This window comes from Larimichthys crocea, chromosome XVIII (genome assembly GCF_000972845.2).
Source record: "Larimichthys crocea isolate SSNF chromosome XVIII, L_crocea_2.0, whole genome shotgun sequence".
In the NCBI taxonomy this organism is placed as follows: Eukaryota; Metazoa; Chordata; class Actinopteri; family Sciaenidae; genus Larimichthys; species Larimichthys crocea.
Genome location: NC_040028.1, coordinates 8,292,706 through 8,314,007, shown reverse-complemented (window position 1 = coordinate 8,314,007; position 21,302 = coordinate 8,292,706). Strand labels below are relative to the sequence as shown.

The window sequence follows — 21,302 nt, the reverse complement described above, 5'->3', positions numbered from 1 at the left end:
AATTTCTGAAGCCAAAGGTCAATCGTGAGGTCAGGAAGGAAGAAAATGTTCAGGAGCCTCTGATGTCTTATGCTGTTTTGTTTATTGACGCTTGGCCAAGGAGAATTAGAGACACTCTCAAAGTACATCCGAAGTGCCTGAGTCGGTCACCCAAAGATAACACAAATACTATACGCCCAGAATTAGCCAAAGAGAATGTCTTTACCCATGAATGTGTTATTGTCAACATATTCTAGTCTGGAGACAGATGTCTGTTTACATTCTAGTCTGGAGACAGATGTCTGTTTACGCAGATTGGAACGTCAACTCATAAAAATTTAATTAACATTTAACTTGCAGTTGGCTCAAATGTGACCATAACATATGAAGGACACCACACAAATGTTTCAAGGTTTGCAAAAGAAATTCTTTAATAATTTGCCACTAAAGAAGAGAAGAAAAAGGGAAAACAGTTAAACCATAAATTAATAAACCAAAAAGAGATGGAGACCCTGGCCAAAAGGAACAAAAGAGGGAAACACACGGCCAGCCACACTATGGGCCGTCGCACCCTGCACTTCCCCACAAACTAAGGAAAAAACAGGCCTAACTTAACACAGACCGAAAAACTGGACTACCGGAGATCTCCAACTCCAATTATGTCTAGGAAGGCAGCAACAAGCCTTTTCGACCCTGGCCACCACGGTGTTGAGATATGGTGGCACCTAGTCAACTCAGCTCAAAAGAAAGAAAGCAAACCTTCCCCCTGCTGCTGCCCCAGAATAAGAGAGACCCTGTGGCCTCTCTCCTCCTCCTCTTTAACCCCTCCCTGATCTTCTTCCTGTGGAGGAAAGAACAAGGGACAACAGGAGGGACAACAGCAGCCCCAAAAGGAAAACACTCCCACTACCTGGCCACACATAACACCCCCACCCTAAAATGGTGAATAATGGGGGAGATTATTCACACATCAAAACTACGTGACAGGGTGTCAGCCAGGACATTTCTAGTGCCTTTAATGTGACGAATGGTAATATTAAGACTGCAGAAACAGTGCCCAACGCATCAATCTTTGATTTGAGTTTTTCATCTGATGAACAAAAACAAGAGGATTGTGGTCCGTAAACACTTCTGTCGGTGCACCAGAAGAGCCCACATAAACTCATGTCCCTGCTGGAGTAAGACTGCTCCCACCCCTGCATCACTTGCATCCACAGACAGCTTAAAAGGTCGATCAAATTGTGGAGCGGCAAGCACCGGCGCATGAGTCATCAAGGCTTTAATACAGTCAAACGCATGCTGGCAGCTCTCGGACCAATGATAACGCCTTTTTGGGCTAAAGGCCAACTCACACCGGACGCGGAACAGAAGCGGAACGGCACCGCCGCGGTCACCGTAGCAAATAGAATCCAGTCTAGTCAATGAGAGCACTCACACCGGGCGCGGATCAGAAGCGTCCCAGAAGCGGCTCTCCGTGCCACGGCGCGAGCTTTCCGCAGGATTTCTATTTCTTCCGCGAGCCGCGGCTAAACCTCGTAAATTTCAACAGAGCACTGCGCACCAGACAGGAAACCGGGCCTTGAATCAACGTAATAAACTTCCGCCCCCTTTCAAAATAAAACACAATACTCAGTTCATGTAGCTTTTTACAACTTCACATCAACGTTACGTCACCAGGTGATCAAAGATCGATCAAAGGGTCTCAACGAGAGACTAATTGTTGACGTGGAACAACACACAATCATTTATGACACAACAGATGCTTTTTATAATCTCCTCCACGTCGGAGAAGCAAAGTCAGCTGTTTGTTGTTGTTGTTTTCTTTATACACTGTTTATCGCGGGGTCTCGGGTATGTCCAGGATTCTCGCGTGATCTCGTGATCTCGCGTGAATACGGCCGGCTCGCTCCGCTGCCGTTCCGCGGCTGATCCGCGTCCGGTGTGAGTTGACGCCGGGCAAAGTACCGTTCCGCTTCCGTTCCGCGTTCGGTGTGAGTCCCGTGTAAAGAGGTCAGTGAGGGGAGTTGCAACAGCCGAGAAGTTCCTACAAAAACTGCGATAATACCCATCCCCAATAAGCGGCGCAACTCGTGTCTGGAGGACGGAACAGGAAATTACACAATGGCCTCAACTTTGGACTGGATTGGCTTAACCTGCCCACGACCCACAGTTTTCCCTAAATAGGTGACTACAGCTTGACCAAATTCACATTTAGCAAGATTGAGTGTCAAATTGGCAGCCTTAAGTCTATCAAATACGGCATGCAATTGCTCAATGTGTTCTTCCCAAGTGCTTAAATACACTACAATATCATGGAGATAACCTCATAATCGGTTACTCCACACAACAGTATTGACCAGGCGCTGAAATGTAGCGGGAGCATTACGCACCCCAAATGGCATCACAGTATATTGCAAGAATGCGTCAGGTGTCACAAATGCAGAGACTTCTGGCCCGAGAGGTAAGCGGCACTTGCCAATAACCCTTACAAAATTGGCAGTGCCGACATTGTCCACACAATCCTCAACTCGGGGAAGCGGATAACAGTGAGGTTTAGTGACACCATTGACTTTACGAAAATCTGTGCAGAACCGATCAGAGCCATCAGATTTACGGGCTAAAAGGCATGGTGAACTCCAGGAGCTACAGCTCGGTTCAGCAATACTATTGTTCACTATATAATCAACCTGTTCTTGCAACCGACGAAGCTTATCATGATTCACGCGGTAAGCATGCTGCTTTATCAGAGGAGAATCCACATATAATCGGGCGATATTGCCGGCTGTAATCTCTTTGACTCCTGTGATGGCATTCCACGCCGCATCTTTTTTCTGGTGTCCTTATGTCATAAATGTCATAGGTGTCAAATGATTATGCCTGAAAACCCCTCACCTGATGACTTCAGGTCTCCCGCGCCCATGACGTGTTCTTGTAATGAAACTCAATCCGCAGTGAACACGGAGTATTTTATTTTGAAAATAAACCGTATTTTGTAGCCGATTTCCTTCCCTGCACGGTCTGCTCTGTGCTGAATTTATGTGCCATGCTTCTGCGTATGTGTTGCAGAGGGCTGCCAGTCGCTGCAGTCGTTCCGAACCCGTGACACAGCAGGGACGGAGACTGTGTGAACTGACACACTGACTAACATTGAAACGTATCGGCTCCGTCGCCATTACGCATGCAGTGTATTTTAGGGGTAAGAGAGACCCTGCGGCCTCCCGCCTCCTCCTCTTTAACCCCTCCCTGATTTGCAAATTGACTTCCACCTGTGGAGGAAAGAACAAGGGAGTACAGGAGGGAGAACAGCAGCCCCAAAAGGAAAACACTCCCACTACCTGGCCCCACATAACACAAGCTATCTATTATGTCTAGGAAGGTAGCAACAAGCCTCTTCGACCCTGGCCACCACAGTGTTGAGATACAGTGGCACCTAGTCAAAGACAAACAATTAATACTGCTGAGGACCTCAAGGACCACACGTGACCTCGTGTTACCTAAGGATAGACAATTCCATAACACAGAGTGAACGATATATTCACGACCGATACACCACTAATCTGTTGTTGCCATGATAGGATAAAAACTGGTGTTAGAGGGAGACGGCTCAGGTTGTTGGGGGTTGACAGACAGTGTTGGATGCCTTTCCTTTTCCAGAGAAAATAGTATGTGTTCAAATGCAATTTAATGTTTTTTTCAAATTTAGGAAATAGAAAAGTTTTGAATTTTCAATGTGATGGATAATTCTTCTGTAATTACTATGTTCACTCTTTCAGGGTTGAGAGGGACAACAAATTACAGGGTTACTCTCTTTGTTCTCACTTTACTGTGTTACTGTGTCATTTGGCTGGTTAATGTGACAATTATTGTGACGATCATTCTAGATAAAAGCCTTCATGAACCCATGTACATCTTCCTCTGTAATCTGTGCATTAATGGACTTTATGGGACAGCAGGCTTTTACCCCAAATTCCTCATTGATCTGCTGTCTACTTTTCATGTCATCTCTTATGCTGGATGTCTTCTGCAGGGTTTTGTGTTGCATTCATCAGTTTCTGCAGATGTCTCTATGCTGGTGTTAATGGCCTATGACAGATATGTGGCTATATGTCGACCTCTGGTATACCACTCTGTGATGACAACACAAAGAGTATGTGTGTTTATATTTTTTTCTTGGCTCATACCCCATTATTTGGTGTTCATGGGTTCAATAACAACAGCGAGATTGAGGTTATGCGGCTCACACATACCAAAAATCTACTGTATTAATTTTTTGGTTGGTAAACTGGCTTGTACTCCCTCCATAGGAAATGTTATCATTCCAGCTTTTAATTACAGTTTTTACTCTGGACATTTTCTTTTTATTATTTGGTCTTATGTATATCTGATCAAAACATGCCAAACATCGAAAGAGAGCAGGAGTAAATTCATGCAAACATGTCTGCCACATTTAATCTGTTTAATTATTTTGTTATTTTCTTTGTGTTTTGATTTGTTGTACATGCGATTTGGCTCACAGGTATCACAAAGTCTCCAGAATTTTATGGCGATGGAATTTCTCCTTGTTCCTCCAATAATCAATCCTCTCATATATGGTTTCAAATTAACACAAATAAGAAACAAAATTATACAGTTTTCATGTGGAAAACGTCTTTAAACTAGTACATCATGCTTTATTTGAGTTTTTCATATTGATGTCTATTTATCCAATCACAAAATGTTTAATTCATGTTTTCAGTATCAAGGAATCACTGTCAATTAAGTTATCAGTCAATCAGATGTTAAATTAGTAACAATAAAGAAACTTTAATAACACTTTTTATGAAGACCACACCAATGGGGCATCAAGAGTGTATTAATAGAATTATAAATATACACAATATAATGAATTATAATGTATTCATAATGCTTTATGACTCGAAGTATAATCAATGCACAATATGAACAGTCATAAAATTCTTATTATTATGCATGATGTTTTATTGTGTAACTTATAATGGATTATTTAAAGTGTTTTATGGATGCGTTTGACCAGTTATAAACTAGAGTTGACTTGATTATGATTATCTACTGTATATTTACATATTAACACCTCAACAGTGTATAGTCCAAAAATGGCTCAGAGAACAGGCTAAAGCACTAAAGCTTGGAAATCTCACTTTCTCCAGTAGAAATACCTTTTGACCAATGATGACACACATTTTCATGCACTTGAACACAGTCTGTTGTTTTTCAAATTGGGGCCTAAATATTAATGTTGTGGAGAAATTACTGAAGTCAAAGGTCAATGGTAAGGTCAGGAGGGAAGAAAGTGTTCAGGGGCCTCTGATGTCTTATGCTGTATTATTTTGTGACGCTTGGCCAAGGAGAACAAGAGACACTCTCAAAGTACATTCGAAGTGCCTGAGTTAGTCTCACATTCTGCCCTAACTCATCCTGGTGGATAGACTTTAAACCCCAAGATAACACCACAAATACTATACGCCCAGAATTAGTCAAAGAGAATGTTTTTACTCATGGAGGTATTATTATCAGCATATTCTAGTCTGGAGACACAGATGTCTGGTCACGCAGATTGGAACGTCAACAGCAAGCTATCTATTATGTCTAAGAAGGCAGCAATAGGTCTCTTCAACCCTGGCCACCACAGTGTTGAGATAGACTGGCACCTACTGTTCCCAACCAAAGCCAAACAACTAATACTGCCGAGGACCTCAAGGCCCACACGTAACCCCTGTAACCTAAGGATAGAAAATTCTATAACAATAATATATTAATTAATACTGTTATTAAACCTCATAAAAACACCCAATGGACAAGTGTGAGGGAACCACATTATCACATATCAAATTGTGTGTAATGTGATTGAATTTGTTAGTGTGTATCTGTAAACCTAGATACTGAACGAAAGATGGTGGTTTTGCACAAGGTGTATTATAGAAATGTCATGCCTACTCTATTCACACATGGACTCACACAGACTTTGTACTAGGGAGTTGGCATCATAAAATTCATTAAATATCCGGCCCAACTGATTTGTAAATTGATGAGGGCTGCTCAGGCTTACAGCCTCCGTCAAAAATAGAACAGCTGCGTATAGGGGTGGGCGATATATCGAATATACTCGATATATCACGGCTTGTTCTACGTGAGATGTATCAAATGACAATATCGCGACCATCGAGCACTTGTCACATAAATGTTTTAAGCCGTCAGCATTTAATTCTCCGGAGTTTTGCCTGTGTCACTCACTCTTGGTGCTCCTCACAGCACGCAGCACACTGCCCCGCCCACCCAGAAAAATCCCCTGCGCGCATGCGTATTTTTTGTATCAAGTGAGGAGAGACAAGGCTCACTGGCCCACTCCGGAAGCGTACGTGCCGCGTAACAGCGGTCACCAGAGCAGATAGCTGCCAGTCTAGTCAATGAGAGCACTCACACAGGACGGGCTGCGGAGCGTCTCAAAAGCATTTTTCCGAGCCACGGCGTGAGCATTCCGTAGCATTTCTATTTTTGACGCGATCCGCTGCTAAACATCGTAAATTTCAACAGAGCACTTTGCACCACACAGGAAATCCGACACAGAATCAACATAATAAACTTCCGCTCCCTTTCAAAATAAAACACAATACGCAGTTCATGTAGCTTATCACAACTTCACATCAACATCACATCATGACCGGTGGCACCAGGTGAGCAGTCAATCAATCAAAGGGTCTCAATATGAACGAAGAGAGACTAATTTTTGAAATGGAACAACACACAATCATTTATGACACAACAGATGCTTTTTATAATCCCTTCCATGTCGGAGAAGCAAAGTCAGCTGTTTGTTGTTGTTGTTTCCTTTATACACAGTTTATCGTGGGGTCTCCCATACGTCCAGGATTCTCGCGTGAATAGGGCCGGCTCGCTACGCTGCCAAGACGCTGCCAAAACGCGGCGCAGCCGTTACTAATCTAATAGGTGTCAAGGTATCAGTTATATTGGCATGTGATGTTCCAGTAGCCAATGAGAATAAGAGCTGCTAGGCAGCCAGGGTAGAGCAAGGAGCAAGTTCGGCTGGTTTTGAGACGTGCATGAAAGATTCATGTGGTTAGTCAATAAAGTCACAACGTGAGTTCAATAAGCTGTATTTGCCAGCAGTTTATTTGACAGAAGGGTCTACTTGAATCATCATACTGATGTTATTTTTTGCATCAAAGGGTTGAATTTAACATTCATAGTGATTTACAGGAGAAATAAAAATATCGAGATATATATAGCGTATCACGATATAGCTTAAAAAATATCGAGATATTGGTTATAGGCCATATCGTGCAGCCCTAGCTACGTATTTAACGTGGAGCTGAGCGGAGGCCCACTTCTGAACCGGACCATGGCAGAGCCAGTGGGGTTTAAAACATTGACTAGAATGGCCGTGCATCGCTGCAGCAACAGGAAGATGGAGGCTGTTTTCCCAGATAGAGTTCACCGTAGTGTCAGTATGGAGGACTGGGAAGGTAATGGTGAGTTTTCTATGTATAAATTTATCAATTATTTCCCTCGTAAAGTTTCCAAAGACAGTACCTACAACACTGTGGTGGGAAATTATTAAGTCACTAAGTTCTAGTATTGAAATCACATCAAATAATCATCAGTAAACATCGGGACCTACTTGGCACTGCCCGAGAAGGAGGCTGCTTTCCTGGGGGAAGTGAGCCGTAGGGATGGACTGACCGGGTCACGGTGACTTTTAGCTCGAAATTAGCAGATTTTCATCTCAAGTTACGAAAACAGTTGTGTGGAAGGTCTAGAGGAGTCAATTTATGCTGAAGTTTACTGCCATAAAATAATTAGGAAGTACTTTTAAACCCCACCGGGAGTGTTTCAAAAGCATGTGCTTTGTGCTGCAGGCTAACTTAATATCTTAAGTTTACAGTCACTATAATCAACCAAAAAGCTCTACCATATTGAGGTAGTTTTAGCTTAGCAACACCAAACACATTGCCAATACAATCTAATGTGGACTGCTGCCACACTAAGAGCTATACTAATGTCACAAATGTGCTAATGCAATAATTGTAAATAGCCTCCTAGCGTGCTAATTGCAATTGGAATCACAACTTTAACTGCATGGAATTAAAAACGCATACACATATATTTTGTTTCTGCAGATATAATAATAAGTGTTGAACCAGGTGGTGAAATCCCAGTTTGTCATGAGTCATCAGAGAGTAATAATTAAACAGAGGACACTGGTGGGGTTGGGGACAGTTAGGACAGGATGCTTGCTGCATCACTCAGGAACATGCGTGTACAGTATCTATGTATGTATCAACGTAAGATGTTTTTTCTGAAATGACACTTACAAACATATTAAGGTTTGATATAAACTAGTTTTAAATTATTCAAATTGTGGCAGCTGACATAGTTAATGGATAATGTGACTGTAGTAACATTTTTTACACTTTCAGGATTAAATTACACAGTGCAACACAAATTCATTCTCTTTACTCTGACTTTACTGTATTACTTTATAATTTGGTTAGTGAATGCAGTTGTCATCATAACTATCCTTTTGGACAGAAAACTTCATGAGGCTATGTACATTTTACTGTGTAATCTGTGTATTAATGGACTTTATGGGACAGCTGGCTTTTACCCCAAATTCCTCATGGATCTTCTGTCTTCCTCTCATGTCATCTCTTATGCTGAATGCCTTCTGCAGAGTTTTGTGATACACTCATCATCTGGAGGCGACTTATCTGTCTTAGCTGTTATGGCCTATGATAGATATGTGGCTATATGTCAACCATTACAGTACCATTGTGTTATGACTACACAAAGAATATCTCTGCTAGTTGCCTTCTCTTGGCTTTTGCCTTTTTTTTGCATGTTCATTAACACAATGACACTTTTCCAATTAAAATTATGTGGCTCACACATATCTAAACTTTACTGTTCAAACTCACTAGTCGGTAAATTAGCTTGCTCCATATCTATGACAAACACTGGTGTTGCATATTTCAACATTGCTATTTACATTGTCCATTTTGTCTGTCTTATGTTGTCGTATGTGTACCTGCTCAGAACATGTCGAACATCCAAACAGGGCAGAAAGAAGTTTATGCAAACGTGTGTGCCACATTTAATCTCTTTATTGAACTTTGGCTTTGCTGTGCTTTTTGATTTAATGTACACACGATTTGGTTTGAGAATGTTATCACAGAGCCTGCAAAACTTCATGACAATAGAATTTCTATTAATTCCTCCACTTCTAAATCCTCTGGTATACGGGTTTAAATTAACCAAAATTCGAAACAAAATCCTTGTTTTTTTTTTCAAGAACAGAAATTAAGTGTAGCTAAGGTAGCTATAGTTTTTGTGTTTCAACATGTTTTTTTGTGAAACTAAAATAATGTATAATGTGTGTGTGTGGTGGTGGGTTTATATAGATATATATATATATATATATATATATATTAGATAATAGATATATATATAAAACATCTTGATTTGTGTTTATGAGCTGTATCATATATGTCACATATATGTCATAATGGACTGATCTAAATGTTTTGTGTCCTGATATTCCTCGAAATTATTCCAAAGGCTTCTATCTGTGCAACTGCATTGCAAACACAACAGTGGTTTAACATTTGCCCTATCCCATTACTTCATTTAATATTTCTTTAACATATTGAAAAACATAGTTAAAGTTTGATTGATGCCAGATTGTTTGGCTAAGTGAAGGAAATTTGGAAGTGAGTGAGTTACAATATTGTCTTAATTATATTGCTGTATTGTATTTTATCAAATGTACTATTTTTCATAAATTAAAGATCAAAGGTCTGATTTTACACCATTATGACATATACCAATTTATTTATTTTCTTTATATTTAATTTATTAAATATAATTTATTGAAGACAAACAAACAAATAAGACATCATTGTATGTAGTTCAGCTGGTATTTTCACAGATAAGCACAATAAATTGAACAAAACCGTAAAGTGATTTGTTTTTAAGTGGATCATTTTGAGAATCTCACTCCAGCTGTTTTTGCATTGATATAAATGCCACAATGTAATTGGACATATCTGCATAAGCAGAATACAGTACAAAGCACCTACACACCATTGTTAATCCCACTCACAGTGAATTACCTGGACATTGACCTACTCTATTCACATGTGGACTCACACAGCTTTTGTAATAGGGAGTTGGCAGGGTAAAGTCCATTTGCATTCTCACATACAGCTCCTCTGGATAATGACTAGATAAGTTAAGGGTTGCAAAGCACGTGTGAAGGGCACTTCAGTCTCCCCCACTGTCCCTGCCTCCAAATCTCACCTCGCCCAGGACCATGCATTTCTTAGGAACTGTCAAGGTTCTCCATCCATATACCAGGTGGACATTCACCCACTGAATGTATGAATAATAAACTCCTCTGGCTGGATAATCTCTGTCCCGAACCTCAAAAAACAGGTGTTCCTGGTTTTCCTGTGACTTTGCTTTCCAGCCTTTGAACCCTTAATTCTGCAGCTTGTACTCGAAACCCCAAAAGTTATCTTTCTACACTTTGTCACACAACATGTAGATTTTTGTCTTACTGGAGCAGGAACCTCGGTACTGGTTTAAACAGGTGATCTTCAGCTGCCATGTTGTCGTGGCCTTCTTGTCATAGATAGTCTTTTCAGCCTACCTGCCAGTACCACTTACCCAAGACCATTGCTGTCAGCTTCTGGATTTTCTGCTACTTTTGTCTTGACTCACGAACATTTCTTGCAGTGGGAGATAGAATCAGTAGGTAGTAGTAGTAGTCAGTAGTAGGGAGATGATGGCATCTAGCAGTCCAGGCACAAGTTTGTGATGTGCTATAATTTTGACAGATGATGTCAGAAAATCTTTGTGTTTCCAAAGTGCACCAAAGTAATGCACTACACCAAAGGCATAACGTGAGTCAGTAAATGTTTACAGTTTTAACCTCCACAAATTTACAATTTCTGTGAGTGCAACCAATTCAGCTGGTCATGCAGAATAATGTGGAGGTAATTTAACACTAAACAAAATGTCATGTTGAGTGAGAACAGCAAAACCATTCATACCTTTACCAGTGTCAACAATCTGAAAAAGAACACGGAAATTAGGTCTCAGCGTGTGGGAGCCGTCTGTTGAGTGCTCTTTAAGCTAGTGAAATTTCTGTCAGTGTCCTCAATACAAGTAAACTTGTCATGTGTACAAAGCACAAAATTTGTACCATGAATCATGGAAGACTTGAGCCTCCTTCTTAAAAATTTGGGATCCACTGACTGCACAGTGGTGCAGTGGTTAGCACTGTCATCTCACGGCATGGTTCGAAAACCCCTGCTGGGGCCTTTCTGTGTGGAGTTTGCATGTTCTCCTGTGTCTGGGTGCGTTACTTCCAGGTACCCTGGCTTTCTCCCACAGTCCAAAGACATGCAGGTTAACTGGTGATTCTCATTTGGATGGATGCCTAAACGTGTTTAGAGAAGGGTTTGCCAATCATAGATGATTAAGCAAATTGAAGTTTTGACAAACTGGCTTTATGATCATTGTCAAACAAATGTAGAAGTGTGCAACCAAGAAGCTGATGAAGACTGCAAATTATCTCGTTGTGCACTGTGAAACACACTGGGGGACTCTAAGTATCCCATCAGAATTCAAGTAAATGTGTAACCCATCACAAAAAAAAGTGTTTGCTATTACCAACAAGGCTGTTTCACCCCTTAGAAATGTGGAGAAGTAATGTTCCACCAATGCTCCACACTTCATTCACTGCCTTTAGCACCCTTCAAATCCTGACTTCTGCTTCGAGTTTTCCTCATTCCCAAGAACGGAGGTTCGTTAACTCATCAACTCTGTATTTAGAAAGAAGGATACAAAATTTACAATGTAGGGTGTTTTTCCTATGACTGGGTCATTGTACGGGTAGCGATGTCCAAAGGGAGGTTTGTAAAGAGGACCTTGCCCCAAGATCGTTACCACATTGATTTTGAACGTATTAAAGCATTAACAGGCATTTTTCCAGACTTTATATGTTAAAGCCTCCTCCATGTGCGGTTCACCTGCTGAATGTATGAACAGTACAGTTGTGATGTTCACGAACAAACCGAATCTTTTGAACGGCTCATTAACATAAACGATGGGAACCGAGTAGCGTTTGGTTGGGAGCCGTTCTCTTTTTCTTCTCTCTCACCGAGCTCACACCTACATTTCACAGCGATGCTCACACAAGCTCCTCCTTGCTCCTCTACTGACTGAGTGAGACGGAGAGAGCATGAGGAGGAGCATATTATGCAAATATTGCATGAGTTGTTCATGCTGTTGGCAGTGAGCCTGAAGGAGGGGAAGGACCGTCTGTTCCAGCAGTTCCATGCTTTATGGCCTATATTTTGGAAATGTCATTTATTTTGTTTACACTTTATTTTGTTTTTGGGGTTATGGTTCAGAGTAAAGGGGCTGACTGATCTTTTTGTAGGTCAGGTATAGGTTACTATTCACCCAAGGACAGTTCAGGAGTCCTCCCCAGGGTATAGTTCTATTTATTTTTATTTTTTTTTACAAAGCATCAATGTGTTTCCGTCTAATTTAATGTAATTTTATCTATTTTTCTAATACTTGAAGTATTGTTTTTGAGTTCATAGTTCTATGAAAATATTCTTGTGTGAAACGTTTTAATTTTAAAATATTGTTTTGAGTTTCTGCATTGTTAAAAATGTTCTTGTTTTTGCACTAAAAGCTTTTGCACTTTATTGTAGCCTGCTTTGTTTTTTATTGTTTAGGTGTTGAAAAACATTACACACACTTTATACAAAGGGTAAATAGTGATCTCACTGTCAACTTAGAAGGATATGGCAGTGGAATATTTACAATGAATCCATATCAGACTTTAAAATCTTGTCCACACGTAAAATGAAGCTATAATCAATATTTCAGAATAAACTCAAATATTGGTGGGAAATCTGAGTTTGAAATTATTTTGATCGAGATTTCAGCCCACCATTCCTCCCTGTGATTATTTCCAGGATAAAATAAAATTAACCCCAAGCTAGCTTTTTAAAAGTGAATAAATATAAAAATGAGCCAAATAAGCCAGCTTTATGAACGGCTCTTTGAAATGAACGGATCACAAAGATTCGGCTCCCTCCAAAGAGCCATAAGTCCCATCTCTAATCAACAAAATCCATAAAAAAAATCCAAAGCATGATTTTAGCAAGAGAAACAGAAAAAAATGTGTAGGGCAAGTCAGTGTGTGCATTGAGGCAACCTCCGTGGCTGGGAAATGAATGACGGTCATCTAAGGCTGGTTACAGAATCAGTCAATCTCCATAAGCCGCAGAAGCAGAAATAAACATGTTTACAGCGTGGTACAAAAATGGTTTTGGTCTCTATAGCTAATTTCCCCATTCATGAAAACTGTACTGAGTCTGATTTTTTTAACTCACACATCCAAATTATTTTAAGGCTTAAAGTTATGCATACTGTAATTAACAGCATGGCTGCTTTGATGGGTGATCACATATACGCCGTCCATTCTTTATACTGTCACTGTCATGTCAAGATTGCAATAATTTAGCCTGATAAAGGCTGTCTTCCCTCACAGGTTCACCATTAGCTATGTGTGTGTAATGTGCCACAAATGGACCAATGAGAAACGTTTGAGTTTGAATTCCCAACTGTTGTACTGTCATCGTCATAGCAGTTAATAATAAGTGGTGTGGAGGGAAACCACAGACAGAGCACACAGTGACCTCCTACTGCACAGTGGACAGGTAAAGATTGGAAAACTGAAAATCTTTAATCATGGATAATATTTCTGTTAGAATTTTTACTCTCTCAGGGATAAATGAGACCATAAATTACAGACTCACTATCTTTTCACTCACTTTTCTGTATTACTGTCTGATTTTGTTTCTAAATATTGCTCTTATCATGGTCATTATCTTTGACGAAAACTTGCATCAACCGATGTACATCTTATTGTGCAGTTTTTGCATTAATGGACTTTATGGGACGACGGGTTTCTACCCCAAATTCCTGTTAGATCTGTTGTCTTCTTCTCATGAAATCTCATATGAAGGATGTCTTTTACAGGCCTTTATCATGTACTCTTTTGCTTGCTGTGACTTGTCCATTCTAGCCGTCATGGCTTATGACAGATATCTGGCTATATGTCGACCACTACACTACCACTCTCTCATGAATAAGAAGAGGCTGTCTCTGCTGGTATGTTTCTCCTGGCTAACACCTTTCTGCATTTTCTCTGTCAGCATTATATTAACGTCTACTCTGAAGTTATGTCATTCGAAAATTCCTAAACTCTTTTGTGTGAATTGGATAATTGTTAAACTTGCTTGCCCTGACACTGATACTATCGCAAATGAAATTATTTCACAGTTAACAATTTTCATATATGTGTCTCATGGTTTTTTCATATTTTGGACTTATATGCATCTTATCAGAATGTGTGTGAAGTCCAAAGATGACAGGGTGAAGTTTATGCAGACATGTGTGCCTCATTTAGTCTCTTTAATCACATTCCTCGTTGTGATAGTTTTTGATTTGATGTATATGCGATTTAGCCCCACAAATATTTCACAAAGCCTTCAAAACTTCATCGCTTTAGAATTTCTGATCATTCCTCCTGCCATGAATCCTCTCATATATGGGTTCAAACTGACCAAAATACGAAACAGAATTTTGAGTTTAGTTTATGTTGACAGAAAATGACTCTTCCATTAAATTTTGTTTGTTTATTTAATAAAACAGGTAAACATTGTTTCATTGGAAGAAGTAATGTGACCGATGTAATATAGTAATGTATATACAGTATGCTGACTGAAGCTAATTTGTAACTCTTGTCCCTCATTAGACAATTAAATGCATTGTAACAAATTGCAATATTTTAGTGTATTTGCTTTGAGATATATTATTGCCATTTATTCTACATGTATGAGGTCTAAATATATGCAACATTTTTGATATGTCATTTGTCAGATGTCATTTCTTATAACATGAATAAATTCATGCATATATGTTTTTTTGTGCCACTCTTGTGTTATACAGTTGCATCATATCGTATTACATCATATGTGTATTTTCTGTGTAGTATAATAGAAAGTGTTTTTTCAAACATTTATCACTTTAATTAGAGCTTTTGTTTGAGCCTCATTGCAAAGGTAACTGATTATTGTATACTTTAAGTAAAAATTTTATGAGTTAGTTAGAGACTAGAGAAGCTTGTCTTTAAGAAACATCATACGCTAGTAAGCTTATTTTTACAATCCCACCACATTTAAAGAACAAACACATGTGTATATATATATATATTTTATTGTTAACAAATGTTTCACAAAAAATTATGTTGAAACACACAAACTACAGCTACCTTAGCTACACTTAATTTCTGTTCTTGCACCCACACAGATCTTTCCATGTATTGATTTGACCTCTTGTCACGATGGTGTGGGCATGGCCAGACCTTGCTTCACTGATATGTAACTTGTGGTGAATTCACACTGAAATTTCTGAAAGCATTGCATTCACTTAAGAAAAAAAAAGAGTATAACAATATAATATATATACAATATATATAACAATATATATAGATTAACAAATATAAATTAACAAGTAATTTATTAAGAATTATGACTTATGTTTTCATTTAAAAAACATCTGCTCTTTTTTCCGAGCATTAATGAGATACCTCCAGCAGGCTCTCACTGGGAGAGCCTGGCTCTCAGTCCCTCAGCCTAACCCAGATCCCACAACCAGCCACCAGCATGCTCCAGGAGGCCCAGACAGGGTTGTCAGATCTTTAGGCCTGAACCAAACACCGCTCTCTAGCACTGAGACAGCCTCCAGGCCTATGCAGAGCTCAGCTGGAAGCTGTCTCAGGACTGGCAGGGCTGGGCCCTGTTAGGGGCTTAAGGTTAGACTGAGAGGGCTCTCAGTGGAACTTGTTGGTAATCTAATAATTCAGAAAAATGTCTCCTTTATATGTTTCTTCAAATCCTTGTGCAGCAAATCCTTGTGCAGTAAAAATAATACAAGCAACAGAAAAAAAGAAATACAGCTTTGTTGCTGCGAATGTGAGAATAATGATTACTGACACTAAAATGCATGAAACACTACTGTTCTGTCTTTTTCAAACATTTCTAGGTTAACAAAATCTGAACAGACAGATAAACAGCTGTACAGTACCAGTACAGTCCACAAGTGCTCCTTTCAGAAGTCTGCATTCATGTCCATGATGTTTTAGTCTTACTTGCTGTAGATGTCTTATTCTGTCTTCCTCTGCTGGGGCCTGGCTCCTTGGACCAGTAAGCTGCCCAGCAGAGCCCCAGCTGCAGCCCCGACAGCTGACCTGGTACTTAACCCTGTAGCCATCCGGGAGGAGCCAGCAAGGGCCCCGACTGCAGCTCCTAGCACAACACCTCCAACACTGAACCATGACTGAATCCAGCCAGCCTCCAGTTGCTGCACTTTGTTTGCAATTTCCCTCTATTGACCCAGAATCAAAACAAAAATCAATGTGTTAACATACCAGGCTTTAATCCCAACATTCAGCAATGTCAAAAAGCTCAAGGTGGGCAGCCATCTTCTGTGACTGTTTGGCAAGGGGGGCGGCTAACTGATTCTTGTGTATTACAAACCAAAGACAGAAAGATAGAAACAGAACAAGACCCTACCCAGACACAAATATATAATCAAAGCTATCATTACTGTAAAGCATGTGAAATATATAGTGATATTGTGATTTTAACAGGCTAACACAGCAAAATACTTGAGTCTTTGCTGAATAACATCAGCTAATTCATCCAGATTCCCAGTCCTGATCTGGTTGGTAAATTGATTGACTCGCTTGTTGCAGATTTTCAGTTGGCATTATGAGGCACGAGCCAACTAGCTAACTGTGACCAAAGCTAAGATGGCTGGCTGGCTGTGTTGTGCTCTGTGTGGATCTGGTGCTGGTTACTTCATAATGTTGGCTGTTGGGGTTATTTGTTAAAACAGCAAGCTAATCAGTATCATGAAGCCAATGATCCAAATAAAACATAGTTCAGTCTCATGTATGTTATTTTTTGCAGATGATCAGGATGAAGCTCATTTGTGCCTATGAAGTATGAGCGCAAACAACAGTATGCTTATTACAGTTTAGCATTTAAGGATCTGAAAAGCAGTCTGTTATGACATTTAATGAATACATACATGCTGATACATCTCTGTGATGAGGAGAGAGAGGAAACTCAAGTTTTGTCAATATGGTTAGTGGTAATTTTAGATCAGTCCAACTTCACAAAACTAACTACTGTTAAAATCAATAAAATTGGATTTTTCACAATTGATGCAATTTTCAGCCAAGATATAATTTATCTGTTTGGACTTTTGTAAACTCACCTTCTCCTGTCGCCTGATGTCATTGTCCAACACTACCAGCCTTTTCTGGTCAGCCTCTGCAACTTACAGAAGTTAATGACATTTACTTGTAGGTAACTTCATTCAGAAGATATTATGTGCTGCTTGTTAGGTTGTACTCACTGGCTTTAACGGTGTGTTGATGGTGGGACAATGGCACTGTGAATGCCCATTTTTGTTGTCGGCCATGCTCCTCCAATAAATTGAGGTCTATCATTATTTTGTTGTGGTGGTTGCCTGGATTAAAATGCACAGTGTTTATCTTATTTCTTCTTTCTTGATAGTGCTTCTGCATTTCATCGATTGTGGCTTTCAACACCTTCTTTATATCTTCATTTTCTCTCTTCAGCTGTCCATTTCTCTCTTTAAGTTCCTTTGCTTCTTTTTCATGATTCATCATCATTTGTTCCAACTCTTGCTCTTTCTTCTCACACCTTTTCTTCAAGGCTGCTGTCTCTATCTCTTGCTCTTTCACTCTTTCCTGTAGCATTTCCTTTTCCATCTCACTGCTTTGCTTTGTAGCTTTAATGACATCATTTTTCACAGCACATCTTTCAGTCAAGCTTGATATCATTTTGTCTTTCTCTATAATGACTTGTTTCAGCAGGTTGTTCTCCCTCTCAGTCTCCACTAATCTTTTTACAATCTCTTTTTTATAGTCTTCATTTTTCCTCTCTTCTTTCTCCCTCACCTTCCCAATTGTTGCCTTCAAAGCTTCAATCTGCTCATCTTTCTCTTCAGCTGTCTTAATGATGTCCTCTTTGTCCTCGAATGTTTGCCTCAGGAGATCATTGTCCATCCTTGCCTTCTTGAGCAGTCTTGTACTCTTTTTGGAGCTTTGATCCAGCTTCCTGTTTCTTTCTTGGAGTTTCGTCAAACTATGTAACAAGTGTCCAGTATCATTCCCTACCTCTGTTTCCTCAATCTTCGCCAGCAGATCTCTGACTTGAATGTCTATATCCTTACTTGAGTTATCAAACACATGATACCTATTTCCACATTTGTCCACCAACCACTGAAGGGCAGGCCATTGCTCAATGTGCTCCTCAATGGGAATGACTCCCAGTTTGTCTCCCCAGGTGAATAGCACAATGGTTCAAGTCCAACTCCAAACACCAAGCAAGCTTAAGTGTTCCTCGATTTTCAATCTGTCAGTTCCAGTGAAAGTCTCATCGCTGCGTACAACCACCAAGACAGCGTGGGGAATGGGGGCACACAAAGATGCACTGTGGGTAATTTGCTGTTGAACCTCCCATGGAGTGTCCTCTGAGCAGTACCTCCCATGCCAACCTGGAGTGTCAACTACAGTGACTCGTTTTTTGTGAACGTCACCCTGTCTCTCAGTGCATTGTGATGTTGGAACTCCAGCAGGGAAGACTTCATCACCAAGGATGGTGTTTCCAGCCAAGCTCTTCCCAACCTGATTCGGTCCCACAATGAGAATCCGAAGCATTGAAATTGGAGGAGACTCTGCTGGATTTAAAAATGAGGATTTAGACAACAAATTTTCTCAGGAATCCATTTTGATTTTGAGTTGTAAAAATCTCATGTTTGGATGTATGTAAATATAGAAAATGACAGGTATTGTTTAAAGACAGCTGAGGGCTAACAAAAGGCTTTCAAAGGGCTTTGCTTTAGTGAAACCATACTTTGTTAACTTAAATGTATAATTAGTGCATTTAAGTACAAGTATGATGTTGAGTCTTGTTGATGTCTTGAGTGTTCCTGACAGTAACTGGATTATATTGCTATGAGGAGGTGTTTGTTTGGTTAGATTTGCAGATTAATCATTTTGCCTCTACTAGTTACAATCCTAGACAGTAAAAAATTGATTGACAAGTAGGTGTTGGTGCTTGTCTGAGCACTCATTCAGCCCAGCCTCAGCTGTGGATATTTAGCTGAGTCCTAAGTCAATATTCAATCACTCAATATTGAGTGAATATATCAATATTCACTCTCCTTAAACTCGACATCAACTGACAGAAATATCCATCTCTTTAGCTGCTAAAGTGCACTTATAGTGTTGCTTTTGCCCACAGCAAGTTTTCAACACAAAATAACTGTGAAATTATTGCCACTTTAAGTGATGCTTACCCATTAAAGATCTGAGTGTACTTCTGGCTGTCTGCACATTCATTCGTCTTAGGATTGCTCTCTCTTCTACCTCTTTCCTTTCTTTCTCAGTTATTTTACAGACTTCCTCATTTGTTGTCACATAACCAGCTCCTCCTGTCTTTATGTTTCCTATAACTATTGTATCAATCTTCTCCAAAAGTTCTGCAACCTGAGTATCATCATCTTTCCCCCAGATGCTTGTGTCTAAAAGGTGGTATCTATATCCACACTTCTCCAAAACTGCTTTGAGAAATCTGTGTCTTGTAATGTAGGCCTCTACAGACAACCCTCTTAGTCTCTCACATCTGGTGAATATTACTATTGTGTTTCTCCATACTGTGTCATTAAGCAGCTCAAGGGGTCCCTCTACTGTCCACTCCCTGCCTCTATGAGAGCTGATGGGTATAACCATGAGGAAAGCATGAGGTCCTGGCAGGCACATGGCCAGGCAGGCTGACATGTTGTTCTCCACCAGGCCAGGATCTTGGACAGAGTATTGGATCCACCTTTCAGGGCTGTTGATGACAATAACTCTCCGGTCATCATTGAGAACGCCCTGTCTCCTAACGCACATCTTCACGTCTCTGCTGACATCAAACATCTGTCGGCCGAGGATGGTGTTTCCCGTCAAACTCTTTTCAAGCCAGTTGTGCCCCAGGAGGACAATCCTCAACTCCTGAAGACAGTGTTTGTCCCCTGGACAACAGACAAGATTATTTGGCAGCAGTGCAAAATGCCATCATATCACAGGCAAATTTGTGTAAATGAGAACCAAATGTCAGAAGCAAAAATTAAGCTTATTCAATGATTAAAGATATATAATAAATATTTTGGAAGGAACTGTGGAAAATCTGTGTTCTTGAGATGAACATCTGGACCTTGGAAACAGGAAAACTGGGTTATGTGATTGCTCCAGAGCATGTTGTGAGTTTGTTTAGTTGTTTTTCAAGGTCAAGAATGAAGTTTCAATCTCAACTTGTCAAGCCAAAATGAATCTGAAGTCATTAACTTCATTAACTTTTATATATTTATCAAAACAATACAAGCTACAATCCTCAAGTGTAATGACTTTAAAGATAAGAGCAAATCCAACAACATACCTTTCCGTGTCGGTGCTCTGCAGCCTTCTGAAATGTTTTCATCCATCTTTCCTCTTTTAATTCTGTCAAATATTTTTCAAAGCTGATATTGAATCCGTGTTTTACCAAACAAAGTGACGCGTTTCTGCGCTTTAATGTTTGACTCAGCTTTCCAGAAAGCAGTCAAAGTCCAGCCAACCCAACCAGTCATAAAATTCTTTCTTCTAGCGATAGTTATTAGACGTAGTCATCACACACAGTGAACACATTTGTAACAGTACGTAAGGTACAGTTGTCTGATGAGTCTGCTTTCCCAGAACAGACAGCAAGAGGCCACACAGCTTGGTGTTAAGAGAGGGTTTTGGGGGTTAGTGGCTGCTCAGGGGAAGTGTCATCCACACTTGGCACTTCACTCTAAACTATAAAGAAAGATAGACTAGAAAGATGATAGTACTGTGGATCAAACACCCTGTTGACATCCATGTATGAACACATCTGTATACAACTACATATTTTGAAACTGTATTTCCCTGATGTCCTTGTGTATTTTAAATAAACACAGATAATTCCATATTTGTTCATTAAGGACAGGTTGCAACTAAGCTGCTGTACTTCGGCTGACGATGCTGCATGTGCTCTGAGGAAAGTGTTTGCATATGACTTTAAAAATGTAATGAGTCAAAGGTAATAATATGGCCTCACAACGGT

At 39.9% G+C, this 21,302-nt stretch overlaps 4 protein-coding genes across 4 annotated transcripts; 3 read left to right on the top strand and 1 right to left on the bottom strand.

Moving 5' to 3' along the window:
* The first annotated feature begins 3,706 nt into the window (after positions 1-3,706).
* Positions 3,707-4,633, top strand: LOC113748232 (olfactory receptor 142-like). Its single transcript, XM_027291254.1, has one exon. The coding sequence runs from the start codon at positions 3,713-3,715 to the stop codon at positions 4,631-4,633; it is 921 nt and encodes a 306-aa protein (XP_027147055.1). The 5' UTR covers positions 3,707-3,712.
* A 3,753-nt stretch (positions 4,634-8,386) lies between these two features.
* Positions 8,387-9,316, top strand: LOC104927015 (olfactory receptor 4Q2-like). The gene has a single exon (XM_019277539.2). The coding sequence runs from the start codon at positions 8,393-8,395 to the stop codon at positions 9,314-9,316; it is 924 nt and encodes a 307-aa protein (XP_019133084.1). The 5' UTR covers positions 8,387-8,392.
* A 4,469-nt stretch (positions 9,317-13,785) lies between these two features.
* LOC104927014 (olfactory receptor 142-like) lies at positions 13,786-14,712 on the top strand. Its single transcript, XM_010740997.2, has one exon. It carries the CDS (start codon positions 13,786-13,788, stop codon positions 14,710-14,712), a length of 927 nt encoding a protein of 308 aa, XP_010739299.1.
* Positions 14,713-15,894: 1,182 nt separating this feature from the next.
* On the bottom strand, positions 15,895-19,564 carry LOC104927013 (putative leucine-rich repeat-containing protein DDB_G0290503). The gene is made up of 4 exons (XM_027291199.1): positions 19,495-19,564; positions 17,524-18,873; positions 17,383-17,438; positions 15,895-16,485 (listed from the first exon to the last, which is right to left on the bottom strand). The coding sequence occupies exons 2-4, from the start codon at positions 18,197-18,199 to the stop codon at positions 16,264-16,266; spliced, it is 954 nt and encodes a 317-aa protein (XP_027147000.1). The 5' UTR covers positions 18,200-18,873; positions 19,495-19,564; the 3' UTR covers positions 15,895-16,263.
* Positions 19,565-21,302: the final 1,738 nt, after the last annotated feature.